Source organism: Ictalurus furcatus, chromosome 28 (genome assembly GCF_023375685.1).
Source record: "Ictalurus furcatus strain D&B chromosome 28, Billie_1.0, whole genome shotgun sequence".
Lineage (NCBI taxonomy): Eukaryota > Metazoa > Chordata > Actinopteri > Siluriformes > Ictaluridae > Ictalurus > Ictalurus furcatus.
The window spans coordinates 4661453-4679017 of NC_071282.1; the positions used below are offsets into that span (position 1 = coordinate 4661453).

The 17565-nt window shown below is 40.5% G+C and overlaps 1 protein-coding gene across 2 annotated transcripts in view; it reads left to right on the plus strand.

The window, feature by feature from the left end:
* tmem132e (transmembrane protein 132E) overlaps positions 1–17565 on the plus strand; it is a 268491-nt gene that overhangs the window by 206761 nt on the left and 44165 nt on the right. For both annotated transcript variants that reach the window (XM_053618725.1, XM_053618724.1), the window contains exon 3: positions 15236–15373. In XM_053618725.1, the coding sequence (XP_053474700.1) occupies positions 15236–15373 (138 nt within the window). The remainder of the gene's footprint in view (positions 1–15235; positions 15374–17565) is intronic.

Here is a 17565-nt window from a genome sequence, read left to right on the forward strand (position 1 = left end):
GAAAGCCTACAGTCAGCGGAGATGTATGAAAGTGAAAGCAATTCGGGAATGAAGGAGCTGGTGCGCATAGGTTTTGGCAAGTTAGTGACTTAAGCAGTTACAGCACTCGATACAGAATTCTAGCTGACATCACTGCTGTGAGTTACACGAATGGAGAGACCAGGTTCGGTCACCTCACCACCAGTGTGTAAAACCTGAGTTATACATACGCAAGTAAATGTTCACTGATAACCACTGTTTCCCAATGACCAATCACTGATGTCCCCAACACCCAATCTCTCATTACCGTTACTTCCTAATGACCAGTCACTCATCACTGCTGTTTTCCAAATGAGCAATCCCTGATCCCAAGGAATAATCTGCTCTCAGTGAATAAGAACCGATCACCATTGTTTCAATGATCAGTCACTCATCACTGTATCCAATGACTAAACACCGATTACCATTTTTTCCCAATGACCAATCACTGATCACTGTTTCCAAATGACCAATCACTCATCACCATTGTTTCCTAATCACCAATCACTCATCACCATTGTTTCCCAATGACCAATCACTCATCACCATTGTTTCCTAATCACCAATCACTCACCATTGTTTCCTAATGACCAATCACTCATCACCATTGTTTCCTAATGACCAATCACTCATCACCATTGTTTCCCAATGACCAATCACTGATCACTGTTTCCAAATGACCAATCACTCATCACCATTGTTTCCCAATGACCAATCACTCATCACCATTCTTTCCAAATGAAGTCACTGATCACTGTTGTTGCCAATGACTAAACACTCATCACCATTGTTTCCTAATGACCAATCACTGATCACCATTGTTTCCTAATGACCAATCACTCATCACCATTGTTTCCAGTGACTAAACACTGATCACCATTGTTTCAATGATCAATCACTCATCACTGTATCCAGTGACTAAACACCGAGTACCATTGTTTCCAAAGGAACAATCACTGATCACTGTTGTTTTCCAAATGATCAATCACTGATCACTGTTATCCCCAGTAACTAATCAGTGTTCACCATTGTTGATCCTGCCTCCTCCCTTCTTTGTTCTTTGTTTTAAACGTTCTTCTTGGCAACACTTACAATCAATAAAAAGCGTGTTATTTCATCGTTAAACATTTCCTATCTATTAAGTGTTCATTGAACAGGTTATAAATCAATTGTTTTCTATTCTAATCCGAGTGAAAATCTTTCTTCTTTATGCAACCAGTTTTGAGATGCAAATAATATAGGACGAGTCCATGACGTTATCCTGACGACCTGTTGTCACTTCCTGAGCACTCCTTAGCGACATTCCTCTGAAAACGCTGGCAACACGACGTACAGACGAACAGCACAGTCAGTACCAGATTTGGCATTTACAACTGGATCAGCAACCAAAATGGCTCTTTTAGTTTCTGAACTTGGCTGGTCCCCACAAGGTCAAAGCTGTCAGATATTCCTATCGTTGTAGGGACATTTGGATCTCACACACACACTTATTTTAGTGTATCTGATTAGCTGTGTGAAAACACTGACAAAGCCTAGTAAAAGAGGAGTTCTGGGAAGACATAAGTAATGAGTGTGTGGCTATAGTACAAGTCCCATTCTATAGCCATCTATCTATACATCTATCCCTTCCCTCGTTCTCCGTTTCCGCTCCAGGCTCTCTTTTAACGTTTTTGACATTCATTCTGCGCTGGATAGAATCTCATATTTGGTTGATCTACAAAAGCGCCCGAGACGACATTAATCTTTGCTTCAAATGAATATACGGTGTCAGTCTCGCTGTTCTTCCGGCGAGAGGGAGCGGCGAGAAAGACTGGGACGCTGACATGGAAAGGAAAAAGGGGGGAGAAAGGAACATGTGCCAGAATTAATGAAAAGTGTCTCGCGAAACAATGGCAGGCTTCCTGGAATTTAATGCCAGCCTAGAGCACCCTCCTGCGACTTCCGTACTACTGTCAGATCGATCCCAGCATGCCGAGCATTTAGATATGCTTATTCAAAGCTAGATCCGTCCGATACGTCCAGTCGGAATGTGACATCGGGTCTCCGTGACTGTTTAGGATCCGCTGACAGCTCAGCGGTTTGCCGGTGCATGACTAATCATTTACGATAGTATGTCACTTATGTGTTTAGATGGAGAATCGTTTAGATCTTGTTTTAGGCTGCCGCTTGATTTTGATGTAAGGAGTAACAATGGGAGTGCTCTTAGGAAAAGAATCAATTTGCGTGGTCAAACTCGACTATTTTCTAAAAGCAGCACGTCTCGAAGTGTTTATTTACTCTTACGCCACAGCAATTCGCCAATGATTACAATAGTTTTAATTAAAAGAACGACACGTTTTTTTTTTTTATCCATCTATTGCTATGGTTAATGTTGTGGAACGTCCGTGAGACAAGGTAGTTCCTGTTATCGTCAAAATAAACGAATGAATTAATTAGAAGAACGCAGCTTGCCGAAAAACCACGGTGTCTGTAAATGTTAAATAAGCAACCTCCTAACAGATAACGCTACCATATCGGTGTATATATACATTGTATACATTTTATATATATATATATATATATATATATATATATATAATATATATATATGAAATCTGAGTTTTTAGAGCATCAGGTTATATGGAGCGTCCACCTTACCAAGTACAAGTGAATGAGCTGTTACTATAGAAACAACATTGTATTAGGACAAGTACTTATAATATAAACCTTTGATTTGAACTGCAGCCATAACAATTGTCAAAGCCTTGCCGTTACCTTCCGAGCAATCCGGTTCGTATAAACGTAAACAATATGACGGATAATATCTTATCGCTCGTATCTTTCATCTCTGTTCCGAAGAATAAAAACAACTTGTGGAGTGTAAATAAGTCACAACTCCTTCTGAAGCATATAAACAGAACCCAGTCATAACACCTTTGTTTTGAAAGGTTAATCTCAGTTCAAAAGAACTTAAACAATCTTTGTTATGGTAGGAAATGGTAGTGTAGCAGGCAGTGTTGGTGTCTCACAGTCCAGTCTGTAACGTTAAAGCATTGGATATATGTGCCAGTCGGTTTAATTTAAGAATGGACATCATCGCAAAGCAGCTTTACAAAAATGTATCAATTCCGGATTGAAAAAAAATTAGACGGAGGCGACAGTCGCATGGAAAATCTCCTTCCTTGATGACTCAGTGGATCAGTGGTTAAAGGCTATTGGTTACTGATCAGAAGGTCAGGAGTTCAAGCCCCAGCACTGCCAAGCTACCACTGCTGGGCCCTTGGGCAAGGCTCTTAACCCTCAATTGCTCAGTTGTATAAATGAGATACATGTAAGTCACTCTGGATAATGCCGTAACTGAAAAAATGTAAATGAAGACATGAGGAGGAAACCTCGAGCGGAACCAGACTCGAAAGGGAGCCCGTCCTCATCGGGGTGACGACGGATAGTTCGATTATAAATAATTTCATTTCTTAACACGTATCACTTCTGCTTTTATAAACTCTTTTTACAAAAATTCAATCTAGAACGTGTTGTACGAGTTTAGGAAGCTAAGACCCGTTAGCTTATCCAAAGAACCCTCAGGACTCTGTTGTATTGATGTGGGTGGTGAAATCTGTGTTCTTCTTGTATAATAGAATAAAATGCAGACCAGGGTTTTGTTTTGTAACCTGCTGTCCTGAACTCGTCAAGGCTCCCTGTCAATTAGAACGGTCGTGTCTCTCTTCCACCTCGTCTCCCTCTGTAGATCTGTCTGTATCCCTTCCTGTCTGCTCTCACTCCCGCCATCCTTCTGCCTTTCAGGGAAATTTCACTTCTGTCCTCTCACTTCTCTCGTACGTATCGAGGTACGCTGTCGGTAGACTGTAAATTAAATGACCGCGTCGATTCTGATTGGTCAGAAGGCGGCAACTTTCTGTAAAAAATTTCCAGCAGGGCTTTGTGGTTCGTTTGGTAGTCCATCTGTTACCATGAGCACTTGGTCAGCCACAAGAAACCGCCACAGGACCACCACTACGCAGGTGTTAATTGGGCAGTGGACCATTCTCAGCACAGCAGTGACACCAACATGGTGGGGTATGTGTTGCTGGTAGGAGTGCATCACTAATGCTGCGATTTTTTAATCTCCAGCAGCATTTCTGAGGTTAGACACAGACAAAGATTCAGTACACTCCTAAGCGAATACAAATACAGTACAGATACAAATAGGAGATCCACTATACTGTTTTTTTCTCTTCTTTATGGAAAAGCTTGAAAGAAAGCTTCAGACTTTTGTGTGTGTGAGTGTGTGTGTGTGTGTGTGTTCCGGGACTGGCATCCCACAGGACAAAACAAAAAAAAGACCCGAGAGGCAGGTTTTTACTTTGATTCGAAGCTTGAAAGGCGCCAGGGTTGCCAGCTTTCCACATAATTCCAACCCCAACTACAAGTCAAAAATCTCACAAAAAAGACTCCCAACATACTCGGGCAGAGGAAAGCGTAGACGCATGTTTCTTTTTTATTCCCCCCCTCTCGGGCTTTGTGTGGGGAACAAGTTAACTGTGGTGCGCGCGCATTTCTGAGCCTGTGTATTAAAGGGACGTTCATACGTACAGTGACTCGAAGCGACCGGAGACCTCACGTTTTCAACGAGAACTGCCGACTAGATGTGGGCGTGTCCAGCGACGCGACGAAGTTGAGAAAAGTTGAACATTATGCAAATTTGGAGCGATCGGTGCAGCAGCTACCAGTTGGAGAAGACGGGAGAGAGCACGTGAACTGCGATCCACCGTGCTGCCTGCGAATCCGGATATCTTCGTGGACCCAGACAGTCCGGCGCTCGTGCTTTCGTCGGAGATAGATCGGCGCAATGCCAAAGAGCTCACACACGCTGCTTCTTCTTCATCTCGCCAGGGTATTTTCCATATATACACCGGTGAACTTTATATACAAACGCTCTCCCTCCAGATTGCTTAATCTTAGGAGCAAGAAACCTGGTTTGTTGTCAAAAGTGGAATGCGAGTTGTGCCACCCACTTATAAAAATGTTACTATGGTAACCAGTAGTAGGAACGTCTACTAGCCACTTCGTCTACTAGCCACAGCGACTGACGACTTGCATCGATAAAGATCACTGTACGTGTGAACGCACCTTTATAGTAAAAGTGTCTGGTTTCACTGCTGCGTATGCTGATGTTGTTGTCTTTTGCATCGTTTCATCAATTCAGATAGGAAACACGTTAAAATCCACCCACATTTCATCCTGGGAAAGAAAAAAAAAAAAACCCTCCACTGCTATTGTCACAGCTCTGCTTCTGTGGCCTGAAGGCCTGCAATCTGCTTTCTCCTGTTTGCCTTACCGGGATGATATGAATCCTTTCTGCCGCCTGAGAATGATTTGTTTTCTTTTGTCTCATGTCCAACTGATGAATCACCGTCTCAGTGCACATCCGCTCTGTCGGGTCAGTATTTCTTTGTTTTGCATTAAAGATTTCTGAAGTGGTGAGCATTCCTTACCCTGACGTGTCTGTCTCTGTCTCTCGATCTCCTTCTCTCTCTCTCTCTCTCTTTGCCTTATTCCCGTTTTCGTCCTCTGTTTGTCTCGATCTCGTTTGCTCTGTCTTTGAATCATGGCTGTGTCTGCGTCGTCTTTTCTCTTTCTTTCCCTGTAGATTTCACGTGAGCAGTAACTACTGCGAAAATCCTGCACTGTAGCACTCAGCACTCGGGCATGACAGAATGTCTCTTTTAATCAAATAACACCGTTACTACCTGATAAGGAAGATGGTTATGCAGTGTCATGGCAACCCATTGGGATTACATTGTAAACTTTACAACTTTTGTTTTGTAATAACATAGGGCTTAGCGTACGACTTAATCAGTCCGTACGTTCACACGGACAACAATAATCCGACATTAACTCGATTAAGACGATACTCTGATTAAGAAACTAGCACGTAAACAGCGATTATTCATGACCTTAATCTGATTAAAGTCATACTCGAAGTAAACACAAATTGAATTAAGACGTGTGGAGTATTCCTGTTTTAGTCGTATTATCGATGTGTCCGAAACTGCATACTTACCTACTATATAGCAGGTGAAATACATGTATAAAGGTAAGTACGCGATTTGGGACGCAGCCCACGGCTTCAAGCGGTCGTCTATTTGCACGTACAGCACGATAAATAATTAACCGCACTTGAAGCTTTCGGAAAATTAAAAATAAAAACACCCAAAACTGTATACGGGTCCATAACGAAGACCGACTGTATATCGATAACGTGAGATCCTGGAGGGACGGCGGACTGCGTGGCGCGGGGACGTAATGACGTGTGCTGTTAATGTTCTACATGTAAAACGGGAACATGACAGGAATATTCTAAAATGTAAACACCTTAATCAGAATATTGTCTCAATCAGAATAAGGTCAATAATTGGATTACTGCCGTCTGTGTAAACGTAGTCCCTGTCCTTTTCTAGCAAAGTGTCTGAGGTAGCATCGTGTTTGCGCCCTCGGGGGGGGAAAAAAAGCTAAAAAAGTAAGCACTTGCCAAACGTTTTGGCTACGAGCTGTGATGTATTCTCTTCACATTGCATCTAAAAGATATTAATCGAGTCTAGCTAGCATTATTTGCTCTCGAGGTAAATGCATGTTGTGCTTTTATTTAAAAGCTATTAAAAAAAAAAAAACCCTGTTCTTTTAATCGCAGTTTTATGCGTTTCTAATCTGTTCGATTAATGTGAGGCATTGAAAAGAAGCAAATAATCCCTAAAGTTTGTCTTTAACCACCCGTAAGTACAAAAAAAATTTAAAAAAAAATAAAAAAGACTGAACATGTCTCACAAACAAGAAGCTCGTAGGCTTTGTCTTCACTAATGTAGATAATTGTTTCATCCGCTGTTAAATGTTCCATGCTATGCTGCCATTAGGGCTCACATGGGCCTAAATAATGGTGCATTGCGTACTATATATACACCACAGAGCTAAAGTTACCCGTAAAGTGCTCCGCTGCTGGAAAGATACTAATGGAGGGATGCTGGGTTTACAGATGAACCTAGCCAGCTGCCCTGATTTAGACACCGGAGCAAGGCTGTTTTTGATGTAATGTATAGATACAGAGCAAGAGTGCGTTATGCCCCAGAGATACGCTACTGCTGACATTTCTCTTCTTGCTTATTTACGGGTTTTTTCCTTCCCCTTTTTTTTTTCTAACTGGTTTTCGAAGCCATATTTTTTCCAGTAACGGTCCGCCGTGGGCACGGGCAGTAAAGGCCGGAGTTATCCATCACCGCTAACTTTTTTTTTTTTTTTTTTTTTTATACCTCCAGTCTTCTAGGCTGCTGACTCGAAATCAGTGGCACGAGGCTGTTTCGAAGAGCGCAGCTCAGGGTTTCGTTACCGTCGTCCGTTCCCGGATCGGAACGAGAGAGAGGAAAAGCAAGAAGTGCAATTTTAATTGCTGTGCCCAGCTCCCTGGGCCATCAGGCGCAACCTGACCAAACACTTGCGAGTGCTGAGGCAGCGATTTCAGGATGAGAGGGAGAGAAGTCAATTTTTTTTTTGTTGTTATTGCAGACCCTGTCACACTTGGGTTGTTTTTTTTCTCGCCAAGCACTTGACAAGTCAGGATGCAGGAATGCTCCAGATGCCGGAACGTCCAAAACGCCGTCCTACTTATTAAAACCTGCTACGGAGCAGTATGTATTTATACTAATATTGGCAAGTGGACATTTGGATGTACTACATCGTTAGCTTGATGTTTTGAGCTAGTCACATTCGTATAAATGTGCGTGGACAATGTCTCAAATGCTGGCCTATTCACTGCACAGTGCATTGTGGGTATTCTGGCACATGAGTATGGATATGTCGAAAGATTCACTCTCTATTCACTGTACAGGCCATGCATGGTCTTCAAATGGTACAGTGAATTATGGGTATTCAGAATCCACTTGTACGGTACTGACCAAAGATGCAAGTAACTGCCATCTTCATACTCTTTAAGATCTTATTTAAAACTGGGCTTTTTTTTTTTTAAAGATCATGCATGGATAGTTAATAAGGCTCTCTGCTACGTGTCTTTGATATTTCGAACTGCTGAGTGGGCCCGTGAGCTCACGCCCTTCTCTGTTCTCATTGGTACTGTGCCAGAGCCGGGGAGATAAGAGCGTCCTGCTAAAACGGCCGGCTGGTCAGCTCCTCAAAGCCAAGGGAGCGGAGCGCATGCTTTCATTATCAGCTAGGTGCAGCTGGGGGAAGCGGTTCAAACGGAACCGAGGTGAACCGCTAAAAGCCCATTTGGGGTTAATCCTGCATAAAGATTTGCCTTCTCACTGAATGTTCCATCGTTCGGCCTGAGAGTTTGCCGAGGAGGGACTCGATTCTATAAAGGCCTTTCATTCATGACAAGTTATAATTAATTCGGAAGAAGATTTATTTATTTTTTTTTTTAATACATCGGTAGAATTATTTCTGAAAGTGCTAATTAGGGCAACGTTTATAACACGTACACAGTCGTTTGGATTGTTACAATCTTGTTCCGTCGTGAACGTGCGACCGCAGGAATGAACTCCGCGATATCCGGAGGAGCTTGCGGTTTTTCCAAAATGACTCCAGATTTTTCCGGAGGTCCGAGACGAGACGCGTCACGTGACTGCATCACGACGCATTTACCAACAAGCATCGCTGCAAAAGAAACTATTACGTGCGATTGGAATTTCGGCAGCTCAAGTAGTTTTCTACTAAGAAGAAGAAAAAAAAACAAGAATCGAGCAAAGGAAGAGGATGTTTTTGTGCTTTTATGTATTTAAATACATAGATTATTGACTAACATGTTGTAATCAAACCCGTTTATAATACCATGTAAGAGCTCGAGTCCATTTTTATCCAATAAAATATGGATCTCAAATCATTTGACATTCATGTCACGTTATAATGCATTCATAAGGTATTCTATATACCCCGCTGCGTGTCTTTGATATTTCGAAGTGCTGAGTGGGCCCGTGGGCTTGCACCATCCTCTGTTCTCATTGGTACTGGGCCAGAGCTGAAGAGATAAGGGCGTCCTGCAGCGCTGGCTAAACCGGGGTGGTATAATGCGGCACTGCACACAAAGACTCTGTACTGTTGAATGATGTCACACTTTTTATCCATTTCTACTTACATTTAATGTTGAGACTGCTAGATATATTACTGAGATATGAACCCGCGATTTGAATTACACCCAGTACGATCACCGTCCGAGTCGTGATGTTATAAAAAAACACCGTCTGACCAATCCGATTTGAGGATTCTACAGCACTGGGGTATAAATACAGTGGAACTCGGTGCAAGTTTGGCATGGCGTATGATGTTTATTCATAGACACGCTGAGAGAGTATCAAAAGTATCCTTGTGCGGTTTTTGATCTTTATACCAGACGCCAAAAAACGTTATTTCCGTCTGTTTTGGAGGTGCCCGTGTTCAGCATTGAATTTATTTGTGATGTCACGCTCTACAGTAGTGGTTAATGGCTCATATCGCTCGGGGTTTTAAGAGTCGGCGGTTTTCCGTATGTATTTCTTTTTTTTTTTTTTTTTGCCTAGCCTACTAGGTTTAAATGTTATATTTTTTTATTGTGGAGTTGTATATGGTGTTTTACTGTTGTGCTGTTCAGTTCATCTCTCTACCAATGTTATTGTAGGGAGGTGGGAATTGTTTGCTCAGCATGGGGCTCACACCCCTTCCATTTCCCATCACCCTGCTCACCAGCAGCTAAACACAGAGGCCCTGTTTACACTAGTGCGTTTTCGTTTTTTAAAACGCGTAACTGTTGCTACGGTTACGCCTGTTGTCTACACTACTCGGACTACTTTCGGAAACGCCGAAGACCCCGTTTTAGTTTGGAGACTCCGGGCTCGCGTTTCAGTGTAAACCGACCAAAACGAAGACTCCTGAAAACAAACGCGTGGCTCCGCCCACACTCGCCCCCTGATCGGGTCTTCTGGTTCATCACGTAGCCTTCCCTGATTCCTCAAGCCCCTACCATATGAACGTTACTCTACCTTGATCGTATACACAACAACACGGAGACTGAACCGCAAGCTTCGCTGGCGTTGTCGTCATTCTTAGCAGCCATTGTTCCGTTAAGTCCTGTATTTTATAACACCGCAGCTGCGTACATGCACAAGAGGCGAGCTACGATTAGAGCAATCGCAAACAAATCTAATTTCAAGCGGCGTGGAACACCAGCTTGTTGTGCCTGCCAGTGACTAGCAACCAACTTGCTGTTTAAACTTGCATGCGCATGCCCAGTGTGCACGGATGGTCATGTGACCTGCATTTCCGGTCGTGTAATGTGCACAGAGGTCGTTTCTGAAACACAGCAGAAACGCCAGTGTTGACAAGTATCGTTTTCATTTTAAAACGCCGTTTTAAAACAAAAACGCTCTAGTGTAAACAAGTCATGATACTCTACACACAGAAACCCAACAGTGTCCTGATAAATGAATTCATTTGTTTAACCCGATCAAGAAATCCGAGGATTCCTGCGTCAAATTTCCCAACATCACAAACGATTCAGTCGAGCTGAATATTATTTCCTGTCTTGTAGAGCTTTTTTTTTTTCAAAATATTTTTATTGAGAAAGAAAACAAACTTCCTGTCACATAGCAACAATACCATTCTCATTTTTTGTTATACTTACATATACACACATACATACACACATACGTACGTAGTGTAGAAAAGGAAAACAAAATTAAAGAGTGCAATCAACTAAACAACCCCGCCCCCTTCCCCTCCCACCCCGGCTCATCATGGCTAACCAATATCTATACCTGGTAATGTATAGATTGTAAAACCAACAACAGCCACAAAAATTCAAATGGGAAGTGTCTGTAACTCCATAAAATATGAAATAAAGGGTTGCCATTTATAAAAAAAACAAAACAAAACAAAAAAAGCTTGTCAGTACAACCCCTCATCGTATATTTTATTTTCTCGAGTTTTTTGCAGAGCTTTTTTGACGGCTCTGTGGTTGAAAGTTCCCCCTTCACAGCGGCTTTTATCCCACGGTTTGCACGTGGAGAACATTTACGCGGGCCGTCCGACGTACAATCCGCACGTTGAGCCACGGCGTTAAAATCGACTCAGAGGTCCGTGCAGCCGTACGCGTATCCGGCCCCCGAGCGAATATTTCAACGATCACGAAACAGCACGGTTTCTAACGTAACCGATGACTTATTCATCTTCATATGTCTGTTGGGCTGCACAGACATTATTTTTTTTTTTACAGTCTTCACCAAAGAGCAGCTGTCATGCAGAAAGTTTTGAAGGGGAGGTCTTAGTGACGTTATGACTAAATCACATATTATATCATTTATATTCAATAAAGAGGGAAAAAAAGAAAAGGCTGGTGAAGGAATGAACGTTGTTATTTATATGATTGCATTAATGGTTCGTTACAGGTGGAGATAAATGGCTGTTCGGTCGTGATGGTACCAATTCTTCAGCAAGAATTAGCAAAGATTTCTGTGTCACGATAACTGACACACTGCAGCTGGCAACCACAGGATGTGTTTTTCCCCTTTTATTGATTGAAATAAATTTTTTTTTTTTTAAACGGTTTTACATCCTGCTCCGATTTTTTTTCTGTCATAGGATTTTAGTGTCATTACCATCAGATGAAAAGCACCGGTAGCCGTAGATTTCTAGACTGATAGCTCATTGCTATCTAATCTCTCCCAAACACACTTTCTCTCTCTCTCTCTCTCTCTCTCGCTTTCTTTCTTTCTTTCTTTCACTCTCTGTCTCAGTGCTCCAGCTCATCACTGCTGTGAGATCGCAGAGCTGTTTACTCATGCTGATAAGCCAGATTGCTATCAGAGGGCCTGAGCTGATTGCTCAGATTGCCGTCAGTGATCTGTAGGCAAAAAAAAAAAAAAAAAGAAAAAACAGAGCACACTTCATTTGGCATTCCACATGCAGCCGAGCGTGTGTCTCTCTCTCTTTCTCTCTCTCTCACCTTTTTTTTTTTCTTTAACAGTTTTAACCGCCGTCCATCACGAGAAATCCACGAGGACCGAGTCCCGGATTCACACCCGTATACTGTGCACACTTTCTTTTTAGAATCGTAATTAAATAGAGCATTAATGAATGAATAGTTTTATCAGAAAAGGAACTTTAAAAAAAAAAAGAAAAGAAAAGAAGCTATGTCGTTATTTCACGTATTCACCAGAATCGATGAACAAAATAACGTCTTAACATCTCCGGCCCTGTAGTTAGTTGCTGGTCCGATAAGATACTTCTAGATGAATCATTTGCATAAACGCGTGTGATTGGATAAACTGCGTAAACAGGAGAAATCGCCCCATTGATCCGTTTCGCAAAAATCCACACCGATGGTTGTTCCTGGTTGCGTCCGATGCAGGAGCGTCTGAGAAGGGTCCGCTGTCGTTATACAGTACAAGAGCGGCCTCTAGAGGTGAAATAAAAACTATCACTGAGGAATTTTGTCGTGATATTTGAAGTGTTTTTTATTCATTGTGGATGTCTCGATTTTTTATTTGTTATGTGGAGTGCTAGTTTTTCCTTCAGTTTGGATCTATAGCTTATTTACTTTAATATTTATTAACAGTTAATATTTCTAGATTTATTTTTATTTGAAAAAACTATAGTACATTTTCATGGTACAGTCAGTGCTGTTTATTTTTGTAATAAAGCTCAGCAATATTTTACTCCGAGTATTCAGTATCGATTTTTAAAATATCGGTTGATTAATCGTTTATCGGAATCGGTAAAATCCACTATCGGTCGACCTCTAATATACAGATGGGGAATAAACGGAATGGTTCTTGTTGTTTTTTTTTTTTCGTTGTTTTTTTTTTTAATGCATTGCTCTCATCGGCTTTCCGACAGCGTTTCGTTTTCGATCTGTTGAAATGCTTTTTCACGTCCAGACCGCGGTCTGCTAGTTGACGAGCCGTGTTTTTACAATCAAAGGCTACATCCGTATTAATCCGGATAGAGACCTGAACTCTGTAGTTCCGTTTTAAAAAACGCTCTCCGTCTGCACTAACCTTTTCCAAAAATTGCTTGTCCACACTTAAACGTCTGAAAACGCGTATATCCCTATACCACGCTTGAGTAAAAACAGAAGAAGCTTTGACCTGCATTATTTCCGTCAGGCGATCTGAAGGTTGTACAAAGTGACATTAATCCCTAACAACGCTGTGAAAATGGATAGCAGGCACAGCAACCGTACTACAATGTTGTCCAATATCCTGTTTGTTTTTTACTTGAATGGGTCACATGACTATCGATACATATTAATATCTCCGTTTCCCCAGTCCACACTACACTATCCGGATCAACGTGGACGCATTCTTAGGTGATTCAATAAAACGGCTACGAGAGTGAGCAGTGCAAAGCTGCACTTGTTGACATTAAGGTTAGGGGCGGGGTTTGTGATCATACCTCTTCCTACAACTTCTTTCTTATGACCTGGAAGGAAACCTAATTACATCACCCTTGTGTAGTTGAACCCCACCCCCAAGATAATGTTAGATCTGGTGCTGATCAGTAAACAGAATATGGCTCAGTATTTTGCAATAGTTCCTAGGTTTAGGGTTAAAGAAGACATGGTGTGTGTGTGTGTGTGTGTGTGTGTGTGTGTGTGTGTATAGCGGACATTGTGTGTCATGCCAGCCTCCGACGTGTGCAGCCCTTTTAATTAGGCTCTTAAGGTTTCGGGGGGGTGGGGGAGGGGGGATTTCAGAAGAGCTTTTCCTGTTTAGTAGTCAGTCTCTCCACTGCAGAGCTTAATAAAGGCCTGCCTTGGCAGAAAGAGTCTGTGACATGAATAAATAATTGTGGCGTCTTCACTGAAGCGCTTTGCATCACCCCCTTTATTTTTCTCCACGTGGTTTGTTTATTTTTCTCATAGCAAGAAAAGACAGCAGTGGTGGGTTTTATCCTGTGTGTGTGTGTGTGTGTGTTTGCCCATTATTGCTTTATAGTACAAGACTCTCCATGTGCTTATTAATCAGCTCCCATTGTTGGCTCAACCAGTGCACCACAAATTAGGGACTAAAATTTCCGCCCCCTTCATTCGTGCTGGAAAATGAATTACGAGGGAAAAATGGTTATGATTTTTAATTCCCGAGACAGATTATGCTAATATCATGTGTTGGGTGGTGAGATAGGAAAAGGGTTTGCAGCTATTAAGCTCTTGCGTAATATGGCGTAATTAAGGACCTGACAATTTGAATATTACCAGGTAGGTTATCTCCATAAAGGAGCTGATTTAGAAATATATAGTTTAAAATTGTGAATGAATTTGTGCCAAGGCGCAAATTAATGGTGGATTTGAATTCCAACAATGATTACACCGAGTAGAGTCCTAAAATTTGATATTTGATGTATTGTCTTCAGGATGTCTGCAGTCATATACTGAAAAGTCGTTCACTTTTTTTTTTTTTTTTTTTCTCCCCATTAAACACCAACTGATGAAATCATCTTTACGTCAGTAAACATGATGCTGCTACAAACTGTCCAATATCGACGAACCATAAAAAAAAAAAGACGTTCGTTCATTCATACCTGCGGATAACGTTAATCAGTCCCAACAGGATTTCGTGACGCAGACTCATTCGAAATACGAAGAAACCTGAAAATGTCTTCTCTTCAAAAGTCGATTTACTTCAACGTTAAACAAACATCCAGCCATAAAAAGCTTCACCGGAGCAATATATTTTCTCAATTTTTTTTCTTTCTTTCTTTTAAATCTGTTTATCGGGCTTCATCACGCAAAGCGTACGCCAAGCACGTCCCTGTAAGTATGACAACCGTAACGCGTTAGAACGCGCGCATGCATGTAAACGTGCGATTTAAATTACGATTGTTCAACATGAATCAACAACTTCTGACCAATCAGATACAAGAATTCGAATTGTTGTTTTTTTTTTAAAAAAAAATGCCGGATGGTTTTAAAGTTTCGATATTTCTCTGTATGTTGCTATGACATAAATCTATTTTTATTTTTATTTTTATTTTTTTTTAAATAGGGCGGAAAGATGTTGCATTATTGCATCATAAAAAAAATAATGAAAGCCTACTGGTTATAATATGCAACTCTGATTTTTTTTTATAATGGTGTCTGAAGCCACCACATCAAGCAATTTATTATTGAATATAGAACGCGTCAAAACAGGGTTTGGGTGACTTTAATTCATAGTTTATAAGATGTCTCTCTCTCTCTCTCTCTCTCTCGCTACTTCAGGGTGAAAGCGAAGAAGGGGGTGAATCTCCTCAGCACAAAGTCGAAGAGCAGCCAGTGGAAGGTGGACTCGGAGGTGCAGTCCGGAGCCAAGCACTCCATCGCTACGGTGGAAGTCAGCAAGATGAAAGGTGTTTCTGGGTAAGATATCAATCCCTGCTGTCACCGAGTGTTTTTTCTTCCTCAAGCTCATTCCATTTGCCCGCTCTGTCTGTCTTTGACATGTAAATAGTGACGATTTGTATTGCTTCATTACACTTTTCTCAATTTCCTGTCCACCTCATTGATCCAAGTCACTTTGCTAAAACTTTACCCCTACAGAAAAGAAAGAAAAAAACACCCAACGACTTTCTGTGAAGCTCATACAGTATTTCTGAATCATTATATCTATCCCTAGAGTTCTTTATAAAATGACATAATGGTTCTGTGTATAATGTATCGTGTTTCTATACACTTAATTGTGCCTCATAATGTGTCCCTATTCGTTATAATGCTAACGAACTGTGAATAATTATAAACCTACAGTCCTGTGCAAAAGTTTAAGGCACCCTATCTTTTTTTGTTTTTGTACGAACGTTGTTATAGAACTTTATTTGATGACTTGTACATTATCAGCAGATCATTTTGTCAGTACAAAAAGCATTTTAGATTCCCAAACATTCGTTTTCCAGAACCAAATTAAATGTTACAGAAAACTGTTTGTATGTCAGTAAAGAAAACAGCATATCAAGTGGTAATAGACCGCATTTCAGACAAAAAAAAACACAAAACAAAACAATGATTTTGCTGAAAAAAATAAAAAGCAAGTGCGACAGTCAAAGTCTCCGAAGAAACTTACAGCTCATTTCCTTAGAAAACTGCACACTGCACAAATTCTACCTGAGACTACTTTTCTTTTTTTTTTTAAAGCAACCGGTCGTCACACCAGATACTGCCTTTGTTTCATTTATGACTGTTTACCGCTCTTTCTAGTATTTCTTTATAATGGAGATACTTTGATATTTGAGATATTATAATGAACAGAATAATTTCGTTATTTTGAAGGCATCTTTGCTCTACAAGATTTCTTTGCATGTGCCCAAGACTTTTGCACAGTACTGTATGACTAACATTTATACCGCACAGCTGTTACATTCTCCATGTTGACTCATTTTCTGTAACAGCAGCTCCGACAGTAGTTCCAGCTGTTTATGTTAATGCACTCTTTCTATTATGGCATAGTTTCCATAGTAACAGTTAGAATTTTTTTTTTTTTTCTTTTTTTTTTTAAAGAATGGATGTTATTTAACCCTCTACTGCATGAATTATTACATTTACATAAAAAAAAAAGTTTTATTGATTTGTATTCCTAGTTTATTAGTTGATTATGTGCAATGGTGGAAAGTATCCTGTATTGAAAAAATAGCACAAAATATCACATTGCAGATGAATGAGTTGTTGCCATATGGCAACACCGTGCAGTAAAGGGTTAACAACGATATGGTGACGCTTTCTGTTGATTTAATATTTTTGGAAGGAGGCTCCAGTGTCCGCGCTTTATAACCGAAACGTTTCCACTGTCTCAGTAACGTTAAAGCTACTGTGTTGTGTTTTGTTTTGGGGGGGATTTAAAGGTTTGTTAACTTCAACAGAGAGGAAGAAATCAGGGAACAATGTACATGATGACCTAACAAATCAACATAACATTAAATGTAACTATAAACGGATAAAAAAAAAAAAGCATCGTGCCGTCCATTAATAAATGAAAAACTGGAATTGTTAACAAATTGCTTTGGAAAACAGGAACGAGGAGGAAAACACTTCAAGACGTGCAGCTGTAGGAAAATAATAAACGTCAGGGTGGTAACAGTAACTCAACAGGCTGCATTATTATTTATAATTAATTATTTACCTCTTACATCCCACCCAAAAGTCTTTTATTCCTTACTTAAAAAGTCCTTTGAGTAAAGTGGCTGCTGTTTTTGTTGTTGTTGATGTAATATATAGTAATAATAACACTTAATTCCTGATTAATTAAAAGAGCAGAAGTTTACTGTCAAAAAAAAAAAAGAAAGGGAAAAAATTGGACGCTTTATTCTACAAAATGCAAAAATGACATTAATGATAAATTTTTGGAACTGTAGTGTTTAATAAGGAATAATTAAACATTCTTGTTACCTGGAGCAAATAATTATGAATAAATATCACAGCTGCTTTATTATTATTAGTTAAAATAATAATAATAATAATGTAATAGTGCAATAATAATGTCTCGAAGTTATTTCAAGCACATTATTAGAGCTTCATGGGGCATTATTACAGTTCAAAACAAGACGCATTACCTACTTATCATC